Source organism: Filicampus tigris, chromosome 7 (assembly GCF_054856515.1).
Source record: "Filicampus tigris isolate MCC_2025a chromosome 7, RoL_Ftig_1.0, whole genome shotgun sequence".
Classification (NCBI taxonomy): Eukaryota; Metazoa; Chordata; class Actinopteri; order Syngnathiformes; family Syngnathidae; genus Filicampus; species Filicampus tigris.
This window is the reverse complement of record NC_141223.1, coordinates 22,891,037-22,916,819: the sequence shown is the minus strand read 5'-3', so window position 1 is coordinate 22,916,819 and position 25,783 is coordinate 22,891,037. Positions and strand designations below refer to the sequence as shown.

General features: G+C 41.8%; 1 protein-coding gene across 2 annotated transcripts in view; it reads left to right on the top strand.

Moving 5' to 3' along the window:
* rpa1 (replication protein A1) overlaps nt 1-25,783 on the top strand; it is a 41,810-nt gene that overhangs the window by 2,698 nt on the left and 13,329 nt on the right. Inside the window, exons 3-13 of one of the 2 annotated variants that reach the window (XM_086035024.1) lie at nt 633-711; nt 842-950; nt 2,916-3,004; nt 3,098-3,181; nt 6,589-6,727; nt 6,953-7,055; nt 7,129-7,197; nt 9,930-10,122; nt 10,214-10,350; nt 12,000-12,148; nt 24,564-24,693. In XM_086035024.1, coding sequence (XP_085891150.1) covers nt 633-711; nt 842-950; nt 2,916-3,004; nt 3,098-3,181; nt 6,589-6,727; nt 6,953-7,055; nt 7,129-7,197; nt 9,930-10,122; nt 10,214-10,350; nt 12,000-12,148; nt 24,564-24,693 — 1,281 coding nt within the window. The remainder of the gene's footprint in view (nt 1-632; nt 712-841; nt 951-2,915; nt 3,005-3,097; nt 3,182-6,588; nt 6,728-6,952; nt 7,056-7,128; nt 7,198-9,929; nt 10,123-10,213; nt 10,351-11,999; nt 12,149-24,563; nt 24,694-25,783) is intronic. The other variant, XM_086035025.1, reaches the window with a different exon arrangement.

Here is a 25,783-nt window from a genome sequence, read left to right as displayed (position 1 = left end):
TCACGCAATCACAACAGCGTAGCCAACAAAATAGTGGTATGGTTTTAGTTAGGATTCTTTTCAAGAGCAGATGTAGCAACCCTGAATCAGCAAGCGTGTTGATAACGTGTTAAAAATAACATTTTTTTTTCTTTTAAGGGTTCTGCTTCTTTGAATTCAGGACAATTCTAATTGAGTGCTAAAATGTCACTATGTTTCCAACTAAAAGCTGTATAAAATCATTCTTGCTTTCATTGTTTTGCTGTAACAAGATAACAATTTGGCTTATTACATCCATCTATCCATCCATGGTTATCTGTATTTGTCCAGTGATTGGCTGGCGACTAGTCCAGGATGTAGCTATAGGCTCTAGCTCACCTGCGACATTAATGAAGACATGCACTATAATCGCAAAGGGATGGATATACTGTAGAAATGTGTTCTTAATGCATCCCCTTTAACTCATTTACTGCCAGACATTTTCACACCATCTTTTACCCTAACATTTGTAAAAATTTGAAAAAAATAGAAATAAGTTCCTGGGATTGAATGGCTGGACTGTGAAAAGACAAGTAAATCCGTCAATGGCAGTGAATGAGTTAATAAACGCCTCAACCCTGATAGATACCTGCTACTGTATTCTTTTGTTCCAGAGCATCCGTAAGATTGAGGGTGGAAGCGGTCCAGCTCGCTTTCGTGTGATGATGAGTGATGGACGACACACCATGTCCTGTAAGTATATATACTTTTTCATTCACTTACTCACCATTTAATATTAGGATCATGTTACCTCGGACTCCGTCATCTGTATTGTTAGGTAAAATGTATCATCGTTACAAAAAGTGGTTTTCCTCTTACGCAGCGTTCATGCTTTGCACGCAACTCAACTGCATGGCCGAAGACAACCTGCTGGCCCCCAACTGCGTTGTTCTTCTCAAGAGACACGTGACCAATATTCTCAAGGATGGACGGTAACGCGTCTTCTTGTCTAGTCCCTCATTTTTAAGTGGAACCCTTTGGACATGTTCTGGATACTTTTGAAACAAATTAATATTTGTTTATATTAAGATATAATTTAATTTTTTATTTTTTTTTTAACTACAATTTTCTACACTTTTGTCATTTTCACATTTTTTTAATTGTCTTTTTGATTTGTTTACTCTAAACTTTAATATAGAATAGGGCTGGGCCGATAATTCGATATCAGTATGTATCGCGATTGACTCGTGATCCATGTCAATAGAAAATGCCTTCGATAAAACATTTGATAGAGAGAAACAAAAACAGAAAACAACCCCGATCGCAGCATGGTGCGTGATGTAGGCAGCGCGCTTCCACCTCTAAACATGAAGAAGAAGCATTGAAACCAACAAAGAAGAAGCCGATAACCCGACGGAGCATGCTCCGCGAGCGCCGTAACTTCGCTCAAATAAATGACCACTCGACTCAGTACAACTCTTACAATTACATTATATTATGCATGATAGCCCTATTAAAAACCTGTGGATGGAGCCATGGTGTACAAGTAGAGGAGTTCTTGTCTTTGAGATGCTAGCAGTAGTTAGTCTTATCCGACACCGCCATAACAATGTACACGAAAACAGTTAACTGTTATTTAAAGAAAAGTTTTAAACAAAATCATCAATAATTATCACTATAGACTGATATGAAATACTTAGATTGTGACAGTTTTTCAAACATATCTCTCAGCCCTTCTAAGCGCATTGTTTAAAATGGAATTTATTTCATCTTTACATCGACCAGTTTATTTCACGCTTTCATAGTTACATTGACCTCTTATTAAAGGTTAAGTATTATTTTAAAGTAAAATAACCTAAATGTATTTTTCTTCAGGTCATTATTTTCAATAGTCATATCGCCCGGCCCTAATATAGAATGGACAACTAAATTGAATACCCATTTGCAATGACTATGCTGAAATACTTTTTCCACTTTGTATACCTTTTATTCTCCAAAACAAGCAGGCTGGGTTCATTGAAGACTTTAAATCCGCGTTCAGGGCTCTGATTTAATTGGACTACCAGTTTGACCCACACTTGTGAAATAACATATTTGATAAAATTACCTTTAACCATGTTATCACATGTCACTTTTAATTAAGGCTAGTCACTTATGTGAAGATTCTCATGTTATTTTTCACAATAATTAGGAAACAGATAAATATTAACACTCTGTAAATCATTACCAATGTTGACATTTTCAAGCCATCAACTCTACAGCATTCCTAGAAAATCACAATGTACCATCATTGGGGGCGACATGGTTCAGTGGTAGAGTGGTTGTTTCCCAACCCTGAGGTTGTGGGTTCGATACCCGGCCCTTGTGACCATGTCAAAGTGTCCTTGAGCAAGATACTGAACCCCCAGTTGCTCCTGATGCTGTGCCTTCAGTAGGTGAATGTGAACTCCGTGTGAAGCGCTTTGAGTGTCTTAATAGGTGGAAAAGCACTATACAAGTGAAGGACCATTTACCATCACTGGTGAGCTATTTTTTAGAAAAGGGCTGCGGGCTTCTCATGTGGTCCTAGGGGGGCCACCTGGTGCCGGCGGGCACCACGTTGGTGACCTTTGCTTTGAATTATCCATAGATGTGAATGTGAGTTTGAATATTTTTCTTTTCCATCATGTGCCAGACAATTGCCTAGTGACCAGTCCAGGGTCTACCAACTGGGATGGGCTTCAGCTCACTTGCAACTCCAAATGAGGAAAGCACTATAGTAAATGGATGGCTGTTCCCTTTTTATAGAAATCTTGTCCATTTTATTGCTGTGAATCCCTATGAAAAGTTCCCAACTGCGAGGACTTTCCAGAATTTTGCAATAGGGATAATGACAAATTGTGTCGTGTTTCTTTTGAAATTTCTTCTTCCTTAAGTAATATGGAAGATCATTTTGTGTGTTCTCATCTTCATGTCAGACGTGTGGTAATCATTTTGGAGATCGAGGTCCTCAAGCAGGCGGCGGACGTCAGTGGTCGAATCGGCAACCCGACGCCTTATAGCGACGGTAACACTTCAACGCAATGCCTTTTGATTTGAAATTAATCGTGAAATCTTTTCAGAATCTAAATGAAGTGTCTTAAATGGGTTGGTTTTACAGGACAGATTAAAGCCCCCCAGCAGGCCGTGCCGCCAGCTGCCCCAGTCAGCCGTCCTCCACTTCAGGCTCAAATTGGAAATGACCGTGAGTCTTGCTTGCTTGAAACGCTTAAAAGTTGTTACATTTTGAAGGTTTATGAAATATGCTCTACGTTGCCAGTAACTAAACTCTTTCACTGTGTGTGACTCTGTGACAGAGATTTTAAACTTTTCATTTAATTTATTCTCACACTTAAAAAGGAAAAAAAAAAAAATTTCAATTTAAGGGGGAGCTATGCTTCAGCATCATATAGACTTGACACAGTTTTTCCCTTTTGAGGGGATTCATAAATAAATTTGAATGAGTGAGTCAGAGGCTGAAATAAAACATGTAATATACAAACCCCAATTCCAATGAAGTTGGGACGTTGTTTAACCCATTAAGGCCGGGAGCGTTTTTACCACTAAAGCCGGGAGCGCTCTTGCGTCTTTCTACCCTTATAGCTGGGGGAGCGTATGAGTCATTTTCTTTTTTTTTCATCCAATTCTCAGTCTCTTAGCTAATGAAATGCATCAGAATATAGACGTGACGGTGTCATGAGCAGTCTGAGATGATTTTTTTCGAGCTGTAATGGTGGACGCAGACGATCGCGAGAACTCTGAAATAAGTTGACAGCAGTGAAAAAGCATGTTGAGCTTGAACCAGTGGAACCAGTCAAATGTGTTGTATGGTTAAGCTATGTTTGTAGACAGTGACGATATCGACCGCTTTGTAACAGAATAGAGAATGGTAATTACCACTCAATTTTTTTTTTTAATAGTGCTTCTCTTCCACTGACACTTTATTTTTACATCTTTGATTGAAACACTAAATAATAATGAACATGGGCCTGTGTGAAAGCCACATGTCTAAGATCTCAAATTCTTCTACTATATAAATCTGCTACAGGGGCTGAGATGAATTATTTTGTAGGTGTTGAATTTCCGGAAATACTTCAGGTTTTAGAGGGTGATTCCAAAGTCGGCCTTAGGCTTTAGAGAGATGTTTAGCCTTTAGGCCTTAATGGGTAAACGTTAATAAAAACAGTACAATGATTTGCAAATCCTTTTCAACTTATATTCACTTGAATACATAACAAACCCCACAGCATCACAGATGCTTGCTTTTGAACCTCGCGCTGATTAAAAACTTGGAAGATCCTTTTCCTCTTCGGCCCAGAGGAGAAAAGGTCCATGATTTCCCCAAAAAATCATTTAAATGTGGACTCTTCAGACCACAGCGCCGTTTCCCACTTTGCGTCAGTCCACCTCAGATGAGCTCGGGCCCAGAGAAGCAGTCGTCATTTATGGGTGCTTTTGGAATATGGCTTTGGCTTTGAATGGTATAGTTCAACTTTTATGTGTAGATGATGAACTGTGTTAACTGACAATTGTTTTCTGAAGAGTTCCTCAGACCACGTGGCAATATCCTTGATACAATTGTGCTGATTTTTAATGAAGTACTACCAGAGGGATTGAAGGTCTCTGGCGTTCAGTGTTGGATTTCGGCCGTGCCACTTCCGTGCCGTGATTTCTCCAGATTCTCTGAATCGTTTGATGATATTATATTATGGACCTTAGATGATGAAATCCCTAAAATTCTTGTAATTGTACCTTGAGAAACACTGTTCTTAAACTGTTGGACTATTTGTGCAAACAGTTGTTCATAAGTGAAACTTAGCCCATGCGCGCTTTTGAACGACTGAGCCTTTTAGGGATGCTCCTTTTTATATGCAGCCATGACACTCAACTCTTTCCAATTAATCGGTTCACATGTGGAATGTTTTCCAAACAGAGGTGTTTGTTGCATTCCTCAACTTGTCTTGTTGACTCTGTCACAGTTTTTTTGGAACGTGTTGCATATATCAAATTCAAAGTGAGAGAATGTTTGCAAGCAAAATCGTTAATCATTTTGAACATGAAATGTCCTGTCATTGTGTTGAACAACATCCCAACTTCATTGGAATTGTGGATTGTAGTTCTTAAGTGGTCTGAAAGTCAAGTAAGTCTTAAATGTGATTTCCTTTAACCTTCAAGTACCCTAGAAGACCTTCCACCTGATAAATGCCTCACCGTTTATAGACAGAATAGCTCCAAAAAATGAAAAAAAAACCAACAAAAAAAAACCTTAAATGCATTCGTACTTCACATCAACCAGCAGATGGTAGCATGTCTTCACTTTTTTTAAATACCGGGTGCCATGCAGGAAATTTTGACAAACGCTTTGGAAAATATTTCTCCGTTTTTGAGCTTAAAAAAAAAGATGGTCGCAAACCTCCCCACTTGAATAAATGTTGAATCTTTGAGTGAATGCTCGCCTACCACGCAAACTATCACGGTGTTGGATGAGCACCTCGACACAGGACCTACACCAGGAGCGATCCAGCTGTAAGGAGGGTGATTTCCCCTCCCCTTCTTTTTGGCTCTTTCGTATCATAGCGTCTCCTTCATCCCTCTAATCTGCCATGCGGAGGGGGATTGAGTTTTGGGGCGAGCATCCTCCTCATCGGCGCGGTCATTGTTGGCGCTTCGAGCCGAGGGCTTAATTACGCAAGTGCAGTCGCTGGCCAAGTGGGAGGACTTAAGCAGACACTTTGAACTCTAATCCTCTGCGTGAGCCGCACTCAAAAATAAAAAAAAATCAAATCGTCAAAACGGGGGAGGTTCACGTGTTTGTACCGCTCTTTCGTGCTCCCTGGGTGGAGGTAACAGTGTTTCACACTCGCCTCTGTTCTATGAGTCATCTTCGCAATGCCAGGCTGCCTTCTCGCACTTTTAATTTTTTTTTTTTTTTTTATGTGCTGCTCCCTTCTGCTGCGCTTCAGCTGCCAGCTGTACATTGACATGATCATTGATAGCATTTTTTTGCCCGTTTAGAAACGTACATAACGGTGCTGGCCACTATTGCAAGTGTTGTAATTCAGAGAAAACAGCTTCCATAAAGTAAAAATATTTTTTAAGCCGTGATTAACTCGATTAAAATTTGTAATCGTTTGACAGCCCTAATATTAATTCATAGTTCTTTTGCCTTTATTTTAACAAAAGCCTAATCTATAAGAGCAAAACAATTTTGTACAGTATAATGAATCTGATATTGTTTATTGTAGTACAGATTATCGTTTGTTTGTTAAAAAATACATGGAAAATAGACCTTGAATAAATTATTGTTTAATAACTCGCAATATTTTTCAAAATCGTTCAGCCCTACCTGGGAGAAATATTAAACAGTTTGAAGCCTCTTTTTCTTTGAAGTCCCCTGTACATTATATTAGAGTATTTGGTGTGACTACCCGTTAAATTTCAGCAACAGGAATTTGCTTCTTTGCAAGCTAAATGGAACGGAACCATGAAAAAAAACTACTGTATCTCTCCTACTACTTACTTGTGTCACTGTGCCAAAATGACTACTGCGAAAAAGGTCACCGCAGCATCAAGCGAGTACATCTCATCTGCTCTTCTTCACACGCCATTTAGCACCCTCCTCCGCCTCCTTCCTCCCTCCAGTTAACAGAGCGGTCAGCAAAGATTTCGGGAAGAAGATCGCTGCACCCGCGACGCCGGGAGGCCCCTCCAAAGTCGTGCCCATTGCCAGTCTCAATCCATACCTGTCAAAGTAAGTGTTTACCAAAACGCCTGCACGTGCTACTGATATGTAATATAAGAGTTGAATGTTCAACATTATCTTTAGTTTCTCAGTCAGTAATCCATGCAGTTTAAAGATAAAAATGCAGCTACTGGTCAGCCTTGCTAGAGGTTTACTTTTTTTAAAATATCGTTGTCGGTCACAATGCAAAGGTTGATAGTAATATACGGTAAATAAAGAGGTGTCTGCCCTCAGATGGACCATCCGCGTTCGTATTACCAACAAGAGCAGCATTCGCACGTGGAGCAACTCGCGCGGTGATGGCAAACTTTTCTCCATGGAGATTGTGGACGAGAGCGTAAGTGTTGTCTCATGCAAGTTTTTGTGTGGAAATGTACTACTCCTTGTAATGTTCAACTTTGTGCTTCCAGGGAGAGATAAGGGTGACCGGCTTCAACCAAGAAGTGGACAAGTTTTTTGGGCTCATCGAGGTCGGCAAGGTGGGGCTTTCTTCCACATAACGGTGATGAGTTATTTCCCTCTACCGTAATTTCCGAACACAGCTGATTAAAAGCTGCAACAGCTAAATTTAGCCATAAAAACACATTTGTACATACATTGGCTGCTTCGTATTAATAGCCGCGGGTCTCCACATTATAACATGGGATGTTTGCAAAGAAAGAGGTCACACAGATTTTTTTTTTTTTTTAAAAAACACATTTACCTTAAACACCAGTGGAGCCCCCGCCCCCCAACGCCAAAAGCCGAATGATGCTAGTTATACAGTAGCATCCCAGAACCTTTCTCAGTCTCACTTGTCACACAAGGCCACAAGCTTCACCATGCATTAGTGCAGCCTTTGGAAACCAGTCTATTGCATGTTGGGGAGACGCAGGGCATACAAGGACCTAAATATAAGTCCGTCAGTATATGTCTCTCCATGGCCGGACCTGCTCTCCTGTCGTCCATTGCCAGCGATGGTGGGAGTCGGCCGCCGAGCAATCAACAGCGAGAGGGGGTCGCGCTGCAGAGATGGCTGTATATATGGCATTCGTTGTTAGAGGTGGGAATCTTTGGGCACTTCACGATTCGATTAGGATTACGGTTCAGGGACTACGATTCGATTATAAAGCGATTATAGAGGCATCTTTAATTTAGCTGTTTTGATGCACATTTTCACAACACACATTTTTATCTCACTGAGATAAGGTTCACTTGCAATTTATAAAAATATTCTTTGTAAGAAGAAACAAGAGATTAGTTCATTTCCATTATATTTTATTAAACTGATGGAAATGCGTGTCAACTGGAAAGTTACAAAGTTTGTGCAATGCTGTAATCAATAAATATTGACAAAATAAAATGGTATACCAAAATAAATAGCATTTTGTAAAAAAAACAAAAAAACAACAACTTCTGTTGAGGGTCTTAAACATAAAATTAGATAAATGAACACAAAAACTATTAATTACAAATGTGCACTGTGTACTTCAGTATCAGCAGCTTGAAAAAGTGATTTGAAATGTTTGTAAACATGAAATGGTTTCCCTGAGTTACAAACAAAATACTCCTTCTGTCTCCGCAGCTCAGCAGTCGCATAAATGTATAATTCTGCAACTATGGCTAAGTTGTATTTGTTGTATATGTTTGGCAATGGGACTGGGGTGGAAAAAGCTGCAATACGTCTTATTCTCCCCAGCAACCTTGCCACACTCGGCAACTTCGGAGCTCGCTGAGAGGCAAGGTTTAACGTGTGTGCATAGCCTTTCAGGTGAACGAAGCGACCCAGCTCGGCGGCGACAATCATGTTAGTGTCAGTAAAATAGCGTCGGGATGGTATGTTGCCGAGATGGCCTTCGTACTTGGCTTGGCTTTCTCCGATGAGTCTGGCAGTTTCCGAATTGCTTCCTCGATTGTTTTCTGCTCGGTAGCGCCACTTGTAGCCGCAGCACCAACAGCCAGTCGTCTCCCAGGCTCCTCCGTAGGGGTGCAATCAACTTACATGACTTCTCATGTTTTGTTGTGTTGCCAAAGTATTTTATTTTAGCGCGACACATCTTACAAATAACGTGGCTCTTGTCCAGTTCTCTTCCGCTGTCGACGTTGTAGAAACCAAAGTGCTTCCATACATCAGCTTTAACTTTAATTCACATAGATTTAAATAATCGAAATGTGGACCTAAGTGAATCGATTCAGATTCGTGATGCATCTAAAAAGCGGAATTTTCCCCCGCCTCTATTCGTTGCCAATACTTATCAAACTGAAGATGCTTGTTTTTATACTATGTACCCTTTATATACGCTCTTATACAGCCACAAGCACACACGCAAATGGCTGATGAATATTCAGTATGAGGGCGGACTCGAACAGTTTCATTGGTCCACTGTGACGTGTTTGGTAATTTCATTGGTCTCATGTGCCAAGACTGTGGGTAAATCTATTTTAGGCTTGAAGCTTGTCAGTAAAAGCTCAAATGAACCGCGTCAGATTAAAAGCCACAGGGTTCAAATAGTAGTGAAAAAAGAAGCGCCTTACAGTCCGGAAAGTACTGTGGTTTTGTTATTTAGAGAGCTTGAGTTGGTCTCCAGTCATGTGCCAGCATTTGGCTGGATTAATGCTGCAGGCCCAAGTGCCCCGTTCAGATATAATACCAATTTGACCTCTTATTTCCTTGTCAATTTCAAGTTACACACATCCATTGTTGCTCGCGGAACACAAGACGACACGTAAATGACTTCACAATTGTCAACAACAGCAGTGACATGGCAGCCAACATTATTACATATTAAGTACAAATATCAAATGTTACATTGTGTGTTGTTGGCCTGGGCTGTCTCTTTCCCCCCATTGATTTAAATTAGGGTAACCTTCAAATTACTCCACTGGCCGACGTCGACAATCATTCAACTTATTTAATTGGCTCATTTATTTTATTTAGGCAGACATGTCTGTGTATATGTCAACCTTTCGTGTATTTCGATGATGTAAAGATGTTATTGACTTGGAGTATCCTCATCGCACATTGGTGGATTCCTGATACGGATGTCACGTTCTATTTCTATTTTCTATTCTATTTCTTTTTTTTTTAATCTGCTGTCATGACGCATATCCCAATTGTGCCACTTGTGAGCCATAAAATTCGGAATTGTGCCACTTGCAGCCACGCAGTGTCAACTTTGCTTATGCCGCTTGTCCTTAATGCCTTATACTTCCATCTGTACGGTGTGGTCAGGTCTACTACATCTCCAAGGGCTCCCTGAAGGTGGCCAACAAGCAGTACACTTCAGTGAAGAACGACTACGAGATCACGCTGAACGGCGAGACCACCATCATTCCGTGCGAGGACAACTGCGACGTCCCCGTAGTGCAGTGCGACTTCATCTCGATCGCCGACCTAGAGAAGAAGGAGAAGGATTCCGTTGTGGGTAAGATGATGTCTACTGTATCAAAGCCACTTTTTAACATATTCTTGCCGGCTTGTTCTCGGTGTATTCACCCCGGACGCTGCGCCCACAGATGTGATTGGCGTGTGCAAGAGTGTGGACGAGGTGACCCGCCTCACCACAAAGACCAACCGGGAAGTGTCCAAGCGCACGATTAACCTAATGGACACGTCCGGCATGATGGTGACGGTCACGTTGTGGGGAGAAGAAGTAAGTAGATAAGTAGTTTGTCCATCAGCTAAAAAACACACCCTCCAAAATTAAAGGAGACATTTTAGGCTATATTACAAAACTGTTCTAACCAATAAAAGGTCCCGCATCAGCCGAACACAGCATTGTCAACGACATCGACCATGCTACTTTGCGCTGCTGAGCCAATAGGAGCGCATGACAGGCCAAGCCTATTTCTTTGTGAATGCTGTTATGTACAAAATCTGAATATTGTGATTTTTTATTTTTTTTTTTAAACATAAACAGTTCAATCGGAATAGCCAGGCTTAGACCGGTCTGCACATGCTCTGTCTTGACGTAAATGCATAGTGACGTCGTTGTATAGGCACTTTAAAATGCCAGAGCTCGTCTGCGACGCGAGAACTTGTTTTTAAGTACTGCTAACTTGTTTTTATCAAGATGCTGCTTTAATAAGTGTTAAGACAATCGTGAATAATGTGCTAAATAGATGAATAAACTCCAACTTGATAGATCACGTGATTTTTACGTCGATCTCCATGTGTCGCACGCCTGGAACACGGCTGATCTGATTAACAGGGTGGAGCAAGTAAACGGCCGATCGGAAAAGATCACGTCATGTAAAGAGGTGAACAGAGGTCTTCATTCGGAATGATTTAAATCCGAATGACAAAAAAGTCTCCATGTTAACCTCAGAGGTGGGCATTCCGTCAGACTGACATCCCGCTCCGTTTTGCTGACGATTGACGGACGACTGGACACTTTTTCTAAATGACGGAATTGATGAATGACGGAAGTTGGGTTTCATTGGTCAGTGTAATCGTCACTAACTGCGTCAGTTGGTGACAGTCCGTTACTGACGGACGCCTGTTTTTGGAGGGAACAACTGACGGACTAACTGACGGACGGACGGACGGACGAGACTGATGATTACAATTCAGTTTGTCACAGAAAATGACGGACGAATACCATGGTCGCTGGCAGATGATGAATGACATACCGGCAAAATTGAGTAAACTGTCCACCTTTGTTTACCTTAATATCAATCCTAGCTTTCCTAAGGATTCAATACTCATCTATTTTTACAACTCCATATCCCTAAACCAGCTTGCTGCTTATGACCTCACTATAGCCTTATTTTCCATTCTTGTCTTCATTCTGTGTAAGAACTGCACTTTTTAAATGTCGCGTTATTGAGTCATGTATATTTTTGCTCCCGATGTTGACTCTTTACCTGCAGCTCGCTGGGACTGTGCTCAGTTTGCCCATTTTTATTTGTTTACGAAGGGGAAAAAAACAGCTTCTCCTGTTTGTTTATCCGCTCTTTGCTGTAGGGACCTGCTGGAGCCACACAAGTTGGTTTATGCCAAACAAGTGCGAAGGATTTCCACCCCTTTGCTTTATCTGTGCCAGTATTCAGTTCCTGAGTTCTTTGTGTACCACTAATATCAAAGTAAAATGTCTGTCTTTTAGGCTGGATGGTTCAGGATCCAGCCTATTGGGCCAATTGTCGTTCTTTTTTCTTTCAAGCGACACAAAGGGAATATGTCTAAGGGCAGTGTAAATGGGCAAAAATGGCTATTTTCAATATTTGCCAACACTGGTCTACACAAATGAGTCCATAAAGGAGCTAAGATAACCAAAAAGGCTCAATGTTTTCTGTTGTGCAGGCGGAGCAGTTCGATGGCGCCTCTCAGCCCGTCGTGGCCATTAAGAGCGCCAAGCTGTCCGACTTCGGCGGCCGCTCGCTCTCTGCGTCCTTCAGCAGCACCCTGATGATCAACCCGGACATACCTGAGGCGTACAAGCTGCGAGGCTGGTAAGCCCGATTGATGCTCCCAGATGACTGCTTACCGTGTTCCCTCTTGTATACATGCGACAACAGGAAGTTGGAGACATCGTATACAATTCACACCCCAGGGCTTTTCCTCCCCAACTATTAATGTCTCCTTGTTGTAAGGTATGGCGCATTTGCAGTTCCCAAGTTGAAGCATGTTCTGATTCTCATTAAGATTTCCCTACCTTGGTTGGGGGAGGAGGTGATCGGATTGCTGAAGCCAGACGTTGCATGGAAATGGGAGTATATTCTTAATCTGAGGAAGTGCATATGTTGGCTTCCTCATCGCCTCCGTTTCTGCGGGTGGAATGAAATCAATTCTAATGTCCTTGTAACAAGAACAATATGTTACAGTTCGGAATGTTGGCATCATGTGACGCGTCCCTTGTGCTGACCTGTCCGTGTTCAAACGTGCATTTGCTTGAATCCAATGGGTTAATTCACACCATCGACCGCATCCCTGCACCGACTGAGATCTAGTTTGAAATGTATCAAATAGTTCTACCTTTGCAAATACCACAGTCCTCTTCTTTGACCGAGACTGACAGGGATATGTGTTCATCCTGTTTATTGTACTTATTTTGTTATATTGTCCAGCTCTACTGCATCACTAGGCAACGTTGAATACAATGATGCTTTATTACACGACTAATCAATTATCCATTACAAACATTCAAGCAATTTCTTATTAATGTCCATCTTTATTATAAAAACTAAAATAAAAGTGCTTACCTTTAGAGCCCAGCTTGATTCCATCCGTACCATATTTTTTTTCCCACTTGATCACAAGAGCTTATCTACTTGATAACAATGAGTTGTGACTCTACTTTGCAGCTAAGTAGGAGGCAAATTAAAGCACTTCTTAAATCGGACATCTTGACTAGCTCTAATTGTTTGATGACGGTTTCTGTTTTCGCTCGCAGCTTCTCTCTGAATTGTAGATGATACTTCATGTAGTGAAAGACATTCGTTTGTCTTACTAAAGAGTACCTGAATGCCATTAAGTCTGGACTCGAGGCTCCATGACTGATGCATGTTCCTCTCGCGGGTTTCCTCCCGATTTTCTGCAGTTTGAGTCTTAAGCCAGATTCACGCGGAAAGATTTAAATTGTCGGCCGACTTCCAAACTCGGAGAGGGCCCACACGTGAAGAGAAAAAACTCACGCGTGTTACAGTTTTGAACATATCTTGTGTGGTTTGCAGCCACACGGCAAGATCAACACGTACACGAGCCGTCATTCTTTCACGGATATTCTCACGCCAGACCGAAAATCTCCCAAAACCCCTTGATATTAAACGTGACCTTCGAATAAACACCCGTCCCGTCACCTCGCTTTCTGATTGGCTGCACGTCACTGCCAACCGGCTGCATGCTTGATTGTCCTCGGGCCATTCGGGGCTAAAATCGGGCTGATGATTATGCTGTGTGAACTGGGCTTAAAAAGGTAATCAACCCAAACATATTGTTTTCAAGAATATGTTCCCAGCAGGCCCACTCCCACTAGTTTAAACATGGCATTCTGATTAATATTGTTTGTTGAATGAGTTAAGCAGCAAAATCCGCCTCTTTTTAGCCATCTCTGGGGGTGGCCATTTTGTCACTTCTGTCGACTGAAAATGACATCACAACTGGTCAGGTAATGACCAATCACAGCTCAGCTTGAGAAAACAGGTCAGCCGTGATTAGTCGTTACCTGAGCAGTTCTGATGTCATGGCTGACCTGTTTTCTGAAGCTGAACTGTGATTGGTCGTTACCTGACCAGTTGTGATGTCATTTTCAGTCGACAGAAGTGACAAAATGGCCGCACCCAGAGATGGCTAAAAATGGGTGGATTCAACTCTTATTCCCCAAACGCAATATTTATCAGAATGCCTTGTTTCAACTAGTGGGCTTGCATAGAACATATTCTTGAAAAAACTATGTTTTGGTCGGCTTTGACCTCTTTAAGCTGGAGCGACAGGGACCAACCTGGTTCGATCGTAGGGCAGAAGTACCCGTAAAGTCGTAAAATGCTGTTGTCTTATCACTAGTGCATCATAAACATGAAACAAACATTTGGAGAAACTGTGATAAGGCGGTAACTGAGCAGCATGGAAACGCATCACAAAAAGCAAAATGTGTGTTAATTACCTTGATGCTTTTTCAGCTGAAGTCTAGCTCAGTTCCGAATGGCACAAATCAAATGGTGTTTTTTTTTTTTCTCCACCGTATTATGGATATTGACAGAAAAGTGATTCATGTATTAGTTGTTTAAGGATAATGTAAAGCATTCACTGTACCATGTCATGTTCCCCTTTTATCCTTGCGTTCATTGGCGTTTTAAGCAGTGTTGCGCTTGGCTATTATGCCGATTATGTGGCTGCCCACAAGCCAAATCGGGTTTATTCTAAACTGAAGGGAACGTGGGTTAAAAAATGATCTTCATTCTAATGCTACGTTCACACCAATCGGGGATGAGCGTTCCGCTTCGCTTTATTTGCTAGCGTTTCACCGCGGGAAATTTGAAACCTGAATGCCGCAACCGCTCATTCGCGCACGGGAGCGGCTTCGCTTGGTAGTAGACGACAACAGCATTTTCCAATATTGCAATCAAGTGGCCGACACTATGCTAATGCGAACAATGTTGCTGTCTTGGAAACAAGAACTGTTAAAAAAAAAAAAAAAAAAAAAAAAAAGCTGCAGAGTGAACGGGACCCTGTGTGGCTGATGCTGATTGGCTGCCACGAGGCAAAATGGGGAAAAAAGTAAATTTGTTTGTTTGCTGCGCGTCCCACCGCTCCAAACGCCTCATCTGCATCGACTCCAATTGAAACGCGCCGCCAGAAACACTCTCAACGGAATTGGTGTGAATGCAGCATAAGTCTGCCTTACATTCATGCACTCTGGTGATGCTCACTGTCTCATTGTGCCCCTTTTATTCAGAAATTACAAGGCCACCGCGCTTTGTTGCAGTTCTAATAATCCTTCGTCTCAGCGCGGCCACACACACCCACTGTCCCCGCTTTGATTGTTCCGTGATGGAAAACCGAGTAAGGCAGCAAATCAATTAGGTTCCCAATGACTTGTGATGATTCGTTTCAGTCGCACTCAGGAGACGCTCAACTCTTTCAGGGTGTTCCTTTGAGCCATTGTGATGTTTGCACACGCCTTTGGGACTTTTGTCTGAGGAATTGTCTTTGCTCAGTTGGTTATTGACTGAAATGTCAAGGTATTAGCGTTGCCGCTTTGCAGGCACTTTAGTTGCTTCTGCTAATTACCTGTGCCAGTGCGGGTGTTTTTCTTGTTTGTTAGCAGGATTACTCAAAAAGTCTTGCATCGATATCATTTAGGCCACAGAAAATGCCATTAAAAGTTTGAGGAACCATAGAAAAGTGCAAATCAAGAAATCTTTCCCAAAATTCCCAGTGAATACAACATGAAAGATCCATCACAACCTTCCACACACAAATGCTTGAAAAGTTGGGAGTCGTATTGGAACAGCTGAAGCAAAAGGCGGATATCCGCCTCTGTGAGTTTACTGCCTTCCCTTCCTCTTAGTTTGGCCTCAAGTGGTTTGGCCAGCACTCTGACGTGAAGACAGCCACACTTATCCTGAACGAGAGAGAGGAGAATACCTCCATTTATCATGCGTTTGACAACAACAATTGCTTTCAGCACAATGGGCAGAGCAGTACAGCACGACATCCGAAGGCGGGAAAGTCACTGGTCGACTTTGTTGCTGTTTATACTGGGGATAGACCGATATGCTTTTTCCAGGGCCGATACCGATTATTAGTAGTCAAGGAGGCCGATAACCGATATTTGGAGCCGATATTCATTTTCAGTAAAAAGGAAAATATAGGCATCAAAATTTAAAGGAAAATTTACTCTTAACTTTGTTGCAACCTCTTCAAGCATGTTTATTGAACAATGTTTCGGGTTTGCATAATGGTGATTTTTTATTTTTTTTAATTTTAATTTTTTAAAATTATTAATTCACTAAATTTTTGACAATATACATCTGTTATAAAATTCTAACAAAAAGTTCAGGGAGCACCCGGGGTTGTCAGCATGTCTTAAAAAGGATAAATGAAAACTTAAACAATAGCTCCATGTAGTTTTCTACAGTAAATAAAAATGTCAAAATAACAGAAATGTTAAACGTTCATCTTTGTTCTGATTTCCACAGTTTTAAATTGATTTATTAGGGTTTTAAAAAAGGCCGATGCCGATATTCGTCAAAAAGCCAAATATTGGTGGCGATAATCGGCCCATCCCTAGTTTATACAGAGCAGCAACTGGGAGCAAATGCTGTCTTTCAGTAGTGCAGCACTCAGGGAGTGAAGATCCAAATTAAGATTGCTCGGTCTTAGTCTGTTTTCCATTTTCGTTCATCATGAAAGTCACTAGTGACATGTCAATATTTTGCTATTGATAATGATATTCAGGTACAGCCATTGGTCTTTGGCGGAAAATCCCTCAGTTAGACTACTAATACTTGTCAGACTGCTCCAGATGCTTTCCAATGAACAGGGTTTGAAAACGTGACTGTTAGTAATTAAACTGCTACAGTGTTAAACCATCCGTTACATCTTTGATACTCCCTCGCTCAGCGGAATATTTTTGGATGACAGAATTGCTATGGATGTGCATGCTCCTTGTTGTGAAAACTCACATGCATTGGTGCTTTCTGCCAGCAGGTGGCAACAGCACATCTAGAAAACAACTTGAACTGCACAGCCCCAAACATAAGCGTACAACCTTGCTTTGACTGTTTACTTCCACATGTGGATGGAGTCAAAGCTTCCATGTTGTCACTCAAGGCCAGGTGGATGCTTTTTTTTGTCAGCCTCGCCGTCACTGCAGTCCTTCACTCATCCGCCGTGATGGGGAAAGAGGCAAACAAGGCGCCTTCACCGTAGGCTGCTGACCCTCACGCTTCATTATCATTCTGCTGTTATTTCAGCCCAATATCATAACGTTTTTAGAGCAGCACTCACTGCATTTGTGGCCAGGGACCCCATTTTTATGCTTGTTTTTCCTCCGTGTGCAAGACTGAATTCTTCAAAATTCAAGTGCGGTGGCAGTCTAGTGTGAGTGCACCCATGCATGCAGTTGACTGCTTGTCTGGGACGGCACGAGCAAGGCTTCCATGTTTTTCATTCGGGTCCTTGCCCATGTTATACTGCTTGTTTACTCTGCATTTCAAACACTTATACTATACCTCTACCTCGTAAGAAATAGTTTATTTTCGTTATTACAACCAATGAATCAACATTTAGGAGGGGCCTCAACTTGGCCGCAAACACTTTTTTTAAGTCCCCGCTCCCTAAAAATCACTTTATCGACGCTGATTTATACTAAATTGGATGGCTACTTAGATCATAACAGCATACACCCGATGAACTCATTTAAAATCGGAAACACATCGGCTGATTTTTGTCAGTGTTTTTTTTAAATTACGGTATACATTTTGCGGGGCGGCACAGTGGTCGACTGATTAGAACGGCCGTCTCACAATGCAGCGGTTAGAATCTGGCCCCTGCCCTCCCGTGTGGAGTTTGCATGTTCTCCCCGTGCCTGCGTGGGTTTTCTCCAGGTATTCCGATTTCCTTCCAAATTCCAAAAACATGCATGGTAGGTAGGGCTGCACGATGTTGGAAAAAAATGACATTGCGATTTTTGGGGGGGGGGTTGCGATATATATTGCGATGTTAAAAATAGAATTTTCACCAGATGACTTGAATAGATTTGTTTGGGAATAATTCAGTTAACTCACCATGATATCGTTGTATTCATATAATATTGTTTAATCCAGACTAAGGGGGTTCATCTGTGAATGATAATTGCTGTATATAAAAGGGATGACGGAGGCCATGTCTTTGTAACATAATAGATTATTTAACATTGTATTTCACACTTCAATGTAAACAGCATAAACATATTTTAAACAAAAAATAAATAAGAGCAGGTGCACTAGTCCCTTGAATCATTTAAAAAAATAGAAAATAAAAAACCTCTTAAGCAGCAGTAGAGTTATAAACATTTTTAAACTATGAAATATTTAAAAATTAAAAAGCAGGTGTACTAGCACCCGAGTTGTTTACAAAAATCTAACATTAAGATAAAAAACCTTTGTAAAACTGCAGCAAAATGTAAACAAATTAGAACAAAAATATTAAAAATAAAAGAGCAGGTGCATTAGTCCCCTGAGTTGAAAAAAACCCCAAATATATATATATATTTACAAAGTTGTAAATATCTTGAAACAAAAATACGAAATATGAGCAGCTATACTATACCCGAACCGTTTTGATTCACAAAATTTCCTGCCTTACTGACAGCATATTAAAGTCAGAGCAGCCCTGTCACAGGAGGAGGAGGAGCGCTATTCCTGCATCTGTGTTGTGTACGTGTCTGTGACTCTGCACTCTCCTTCCGGGGTCAGCAATTCCCATCTCAGTCTCACAGCTTTTTGGCCAAGAATACCAGTTTATCCACCATTGCAGGCTTAAGTCAAGAACGTTGGCAAGTGACAATGTTTCCACTTGTACTAAAAAGCCTCTCCGATGGGAAGCTTGTAGCAGCAATGCATAGATACTTGCGGGCAAGCTTGCAGACTCGTGGAAGGTTTACTTGCTAAGTTTTCCACCACGCGAGTGCATCTTCATCTTTGTCTATGCAAGGTGTTAGCGGGTAGTTGTTGAGCTCTGATTCTACAGACTCCCTTTGGGTCAGAGAGGGAGCACCTGTTGCTTCAGCTCTGCTCTCTAATGACTTGAATAAACTTCCGAAGGACTTCTTGGCTTTCTTTGCCTGGGTTGGGTACGCAACTGTGGGATCCTCATCAGTGCTGCAGCTTGATGTCTCCTGGCCGATCAGTTCTGTGGTCACTCTGGCCTTGATTTGAGTCTTTTTGTCTGCATCAATGAAGTCCATCTTGAGCCGGGGGTCCAAACAAGATGCAATAGCAAGTAGCTCATGGGTGTCTTCATCTTCATATTTCTCATTGATGTAGTCCAACATCTCTTTTTTTTTCAATTTCTTGGTCAGATCTGTGTCCCCTTCTTGCCCTGGCAGCAATGATGCGTTGAAGAGGTGAAGAACTGGCTTGATACAGGAGACACTGATGTAGTCTTCACCTGAAAGGGCGTCTGTGAAGTCAAGACGTGGGCCAAGAGACTTACTGACGGATTCAAGGACATCTAGAACTTGTCAGGTTGGGATTAGATGTCGCGCTTTCTTGTCCTGAGACAGGACCATAGCTTGCTCTAGGATCCTGCTGATCATCTGTCTGGAGCCCCATCTTGTTTGGCATGAGGGAGTGTGAAGGCACATTGAGTTCCTTTTGGGCATTTTCAAGAGCAGCTCTGGCCTTCCAGCCATGCGTGAAGTGACCCACCAGCTTCTTGCAGACACCTGCAGCATGCTCAATCTTGTCATTCTTTTTCACTGCATATTCTTAAAGGGGAAAATGAAGCAAAATATACTCAGAATTAATGATTTCTGCTGTTATCAGTTTATTTATAAACTGGCTGACTTATCATTATGATGATACATATTGATTTTTATTCATACATTAAAGGAGTAGTTCAGCCCCAAAATGACTTTTCCCTATTGATTACTCATGCCATGGAGACTTGAGTACAGTACAATCATTTTTTGTATTTGTCATTTCCCAAGACAAATATTTGATTTTGAAAAAATAAATAAATACCCCCATTCATGATAATGGAGACCAAATGCAATGCACATTTGGTCTCCGTTGTCATGAATGGGCGTACATTTACTATCATATTTTTTTTTGTCTCAGGAATGTCACAAATACAAAATAAAAATGATTGTACTGTACTCAAGACTCCATGGCATGAGTACTGTAATCAACAGAAAAAAAAGTCATTTTGGGGCTGACCTACTTCTTTAATGTTTTATTCCACTGCAAAAACTCTACATCTTACCACAAATATTTGTCAAAACAAGTTACTTTTTAGGTGCTATATGTCTTATCTTAAATGTAGTGAGATTTGTTTGGACCATAAACGAGAGATTTTAACGATTATCATTATAATATTAATATATTAACCATTGGCTGATATTAATTTACCAACTGCCAGATGCAGCCTGCGCCCAAAGCACTGCAGCCTGGTCCACTCTTTTTTGAAATCAGCTGCCCTCACCCTGTTTGCAGCATTGTCTGTCGTTGTACAGACTAGACGTTCCTCATTCAGGTTCAAAGCAGCCAGAGCCTCTTTCAGCCCCGCTGCAATATTTTCACTTGTATGAAGATCCGGGAAAAATCCAGTTAGCAAACAGCAACTTTTGAGTTCAAACTTCATATTAGTGAAGTGGATGGTCAGACTGATGTATGGTGCTGTTGTCCGGCTAGACCACAAGTTCGTCGTAACTGCATAATGTGCTGCTTTGCAACAGCTCATTTTCAACGTGTACCTTCTGTTTATTGTAGAGCTCTGGGATGGTCACTTGAGAGAAATACGTGCGTGATGGCATTTCATACCGTTTGCATCCTTAATTTGTTGATGCTGTTTGGACTTCTTATCATACGGTGTTATGCTGGCAAAGGCGCCTATAATTGTTTTTTGGGTAGATGAAGATGCACCTCGGGTCCCACTTTGTTTAAACCGGTCATACAGGGGCTTGTGTTGGTGTTTCAAATGGTCGGACAGGTTTGTTTTATTACCTCGTGTTGCAGCAACAACAGTAAGGCACTGTCGGCAAAGGATGTTTTTTTTGTTCGCAGTCTTCCTTTTTATAGCCGAAATACTTCCATGTATCGGATGTTGACTTTCTTTTGGGGACTAAATTTACTGCCGCTTCTGCCGCCGTCATCTCCTCCATGTCGCTGTTATTGTTTTCAGAGCGGAGCAGTGGCTGTGAGAGTGGAGGGGGAGGGGCCGGTGACTGATTGGCAGGAAGGAGGGGGTGAGCGAGACAGGCTGTGTAAGAGCATGGAGTAACTTGCTGCATATTTGAAGCAAAACAAAAGTTTTTGGCTGATTTTTGTCTTTTTTAAGGCCTAGATAGACCAAAAAGACGCTGGCCAACAGTGGCAGACGCTTAGCCCCTGTGACATCCGGCCGGCTGTCGGCACGTCACGCTGGAGGAATACACCGCAACGACAGACAGCGACGCTGACCATTAAAGTACCTTCTGCGCATGCATAAGAAGTTATACCCTTCCATACCATCGTAGGCGGTAGTTACCATTTCTCATGGTTAGAAAAATCCAACCGGAAAGCTGTTGGCCGGGGGCTGATCGTAAAAACGTAAACAATGCATTGAGCTATATCCTTCGCTCGATGAACTCCCGCGCGAAGTAAACCATCACGTTCTTGACACGCTATTGTGAAATACTTACATTGTCAACTCTCGCTCTTGTACTTGTGAGAAGATTAAGGCAGCGGAGGCGTGCTCACTGTTTTTCCGCATTTGTCACTTCCCGTTGGTGCTCCGAGAGCTGATTTGCTAGCTAACAGCCAATCAGAGTGACCAAATGTCACGACTGGTGACGCCGATTCAACATGCGTAACCGCCCCCAAGACGCTTACAGACGGGTTACGGCACTACGACGGTGGCCGCTACACCAAACAGACGGCGCATTCGGACGCCACGACGCTTCACGACCTCCGACGTCGGTTTGGTCTATCAGGGCCTGTAGAGATAAGCAAATTCTACAAGACATTATAGTTGAGACCGATTTTCGAAGTAGTCAAATATATTGAGCCTCCAATTCATATCTTTGTAAGTTTAAATGGACCTCTTTTTTTTTTTTAATTAATCTGCCAGTTAATTGGTCTTAAGAATTTTGTTCCGGCCAAATATTGGAATTGGCTGTAGCTATCCACCACCAAAAATTATAAACACAATGTGTTATCACTGTAAAGTCAGGATTTTTTTTTTTAAACGCCTCCTGTGGCTAATGCTTAATGGCTTTAAGCATTTACCCCACATTTTCCAATCTGTGTCTGACAGCAAGGAGTAAACATATTAGCACAGGCTGTATTGGTATCTTGGCGGTGATCAGGCTACTTCTTGAGCCCGCTCCTCCTTGCACATGTGCGTGTCCTCGTCTCTTCACACGCTGACGTTTAACACGTGTAAGACGTGTACATGTGTATCCGACAACCTGCGGCCGCGCAAGCTAGTTTGTCTCACCCACTTCCAAATGACAGCTGCACATTTTCTGTTGGATCTAATTGGTTTTATCACAGCTGCTGTTGCATGACTGAGATGTGCCCATTTGTTTGCACACTTCAAATTTTCACTGTGTGTGTCCGGACACCGATGCCATCGACTGTGTGTTTTACCAATAGTCTTGTAATCCAGAGCACCATAATGTATTTATTTGTTCCTGCTAAGAAAATAGAGGTGAAAACAAAGTTCAAATTTGCTCTAATTTCTGATTGAAGTAAGAGCATTTTAAAACAAATGAGAAAGGCAAGACCAACTGAAGAGCAACCAAAATGTCAAAATTCAAACGGTTTTAAAGCCAACAACACCAAGAAGAGGTGTTCATCTTGCATGAGTTCATCCATGATGACTCAAATTTTCATTTGACTTTAAAAGGCACATTTTCACAGAAAATCTGTTGAACTCACTTTTTTTTCTCTCTCTTTCTACCTCTGGAGGTTCCACTGAACACTTGACTTGGATGTTGAGCAAGGACGTCATGCATCCCCATTGTTATTCCACAGTTCAGGGTAACACTGAGGCCGCTAGTTACATTTATCACACGCACAATTTAAAGTAAATTGGTTTGCTGACATTAGTCAGCAAAAAGTGGAACACGGCAGCTGGGGTGTTGCCTCGGCAACGCTCTGCTGCATTAATAGGGATGCTTTCAGTTAGTCATGCCTTGAGGAGCAAGGCATGTATTTACAACCTGACCTGTGTGCTGCTGTACCTTGTGGCCCAACACATTAGTGAACACTTTTGATCTCAGCGACCATTTTAAACAGTTACCTCCCCTCCAATCGTTGATATATATACTTTTTTAACCGCACACCACCACCCCACCCCACTCCCTTTCCTTCCCTTGCTGTTGTCTTCTCTGGATAAAAGGGGACACTGTGCGAAAATGGGTTTTTTGATATGGCTGCAACAATGCCGACCCTGGATGACTTGCTATCCCTCTTCTCTTGATTTATTTCTCAAGCCTTCTTCGCTTTCCACAAAGCCATCAAACAGCACACAAAAATGAATGGTCTGACTGCTACTGGTTGGCAGATGTGGGGAAAGGATTGCCTTTTAGTTATGTATTGAAGAACACACTGCACTCTAATAAACACCGTGCCTCATTTAGGCTGGATTAACCCATTAAAGCCTGAAGCCCCTCGTGAGACATCTCTCTAAAACCTACGGTCGTCTTTGGAGTCACTCTTGAAAAGCTGACATTTTCGCCACCTACAAAATAATATCTCAGTCCCTGTAGCATAATTCCAAAAATATTTGAGATCTTAGACATGTGGCTTTCACACAGGCATGAGTTTATTAATCTTTACTGTTTCAATCGAAGATGCAAGTGAAACACTGTTTTTATTTTTAAAAAATCAAGTGGTAATTACCATGCCACAAAGACGTTGAAATCGTCATTGTCTACTAACATATATCTTAACCATATCTCACATTTGGCTGGTTTCAGGGCTTTAAAGTCCGCAAGCGTGTTGTCTATATCACTGCCGTGATTTCTATCAGCGCTCCCGCGATTGCCTGTGCCTCCATTACTCCTCGAAAAAATTCCAGATATCCTCCGACATCTCACGGCACCATCACGCGAGACCTTGAATTGGATTAAAAAAAAGAAAAGGACGTATACGCTCTCCCGGCTTTGAAGGGAGAAAACCGCAACAGCGCTCCCAGCTTTAGTGGTAGAAACGTGGTTATGAGCTCCCGTCCTTAATGGGTTAACACAAGCTACAATCATTCTCAAGTTGACTCATCTGTCTTGGGTATCTGGTTCAGAATGGGGCTCATTTGTACGAATCGCGAACAGGAGTCAAAGTATGAGCCCTGGAATTCACCCAAGATTATATTTTCGTAGGACGTGTGGCCAATCAGGTGCCTGAATGCGGGGACAAGGAAGTGAAGAAAGCGCTGCAGTAGCAGCCAGGCTAAGCAAAGTGCTATAGCTGACCAGAAGCTAAATTTTAAGTATAATAGCTCATTATTTTATAAAGAGATAATACTATGACGATATCGAGGCACTTCTAATACGGTGATCTCGTGAATATTGACTTCCCTAACATTGGGAATATCTTCAACATGCCGGCTTTTCTCACACTAAACCAAACTTTCTGACCATGGTTTTCTGTTAATCTGAGCAAGAAATGTTAATGTCAACCGTTAACGTTCAGCTTGATCTCCTCGCTGCTTAGCACTAAAGTGTATGCCCTTGTGCAGGTTTGACAAGGAAGGCCACAGCATGGAAGCACAGTCTCTGACCGAGTCCAAAGGTAGCAGTGGCATGGGAAACTCCAACTGGAAGACCCTCTCTGACGTGAAGACGGAGCACCTGGGACACGGAGAGAAGGTACGAGGCCTCGACGCGCCTTAATTTATGACGTTTGTGGCCTGTTCTTTGCGCAAAGGGTTCTCGACGTGAGACCTACGCCTATGCGTAGGTTGGCATCCACGCTTCAGGTGTATAATTTCTCCTCTTCTCTAACCTTGTCATATCGCAAAGGTTCTTTTCCGCCAGCAACGCTGAGGATTCTTTATAATCACTAACTTATTAAATTGCAGCAAAAGTGGTTATGTGTACTGAAAAGGTTCCTGGTCTCCTCTTCCAGCTCATTAATCTGCTGTCTTCTCCATCTGCCTGTTTGCTCTTGCTGAAAGTCACATTTATCTCTATTGATTACATATACCCCCACCTCATCTCTTCTTTGCCCTCTAATGAAATTACCGCCCGTGGATAAGTACAATAATATGTGCTCTTTAATTTCCTCGCTGCTTGTTTGTACTGCAAAGGGAAATGGTGTTCGCAGAAGTGTATAAATCAACTGGAGCGGAAAATGACGCCCGGCTCTGACGTATTAGCAGATGCCATTTAACCTGATTTAGCATGCGCTCCGCATTTAGAAATCACAATATGTTGAAGGGGATTAAGTTTGGAAAAGAGCAAATTGTGGAGTGATACACGGACATAAAGCAGGGCGCAAAGTATCAGTCTTGAAAAAAAAAAGAAAACACATTACAATCTGAATTCAATAGTGTTGAGAAAAAATTTGTTTAAGACATCATGCTTATGTCCACAATCAGCTGAATGCAGTGTCACCACATTTTCTCAACGCAAACTTTTTTTTTTTTCAAGAATATGTTCTATGCAGGCCCACTAGTTGAAACAGGGCATTCTGATAAGTATTGCATTTGTGGAACAAGTTTTAATCCACTAATTTTTAGCTTTCTCAGGGGGCGGCCATTTTGTCTTCTGTCGACTGAAAATGACATCACAGCTGCTCACAACGACCAATCACAGCTCAGATTCAGAAAACAGGTCATCTGTGATTGGTCGTTGTGAGCAGTTGTGATGTCATTTTCAGTCGACAGAAGACAAAATGGCCGCACCCTGAGAAAGCTAAAAATTAGTGGATTAAAACTTGTTCCACAAATGCAATACT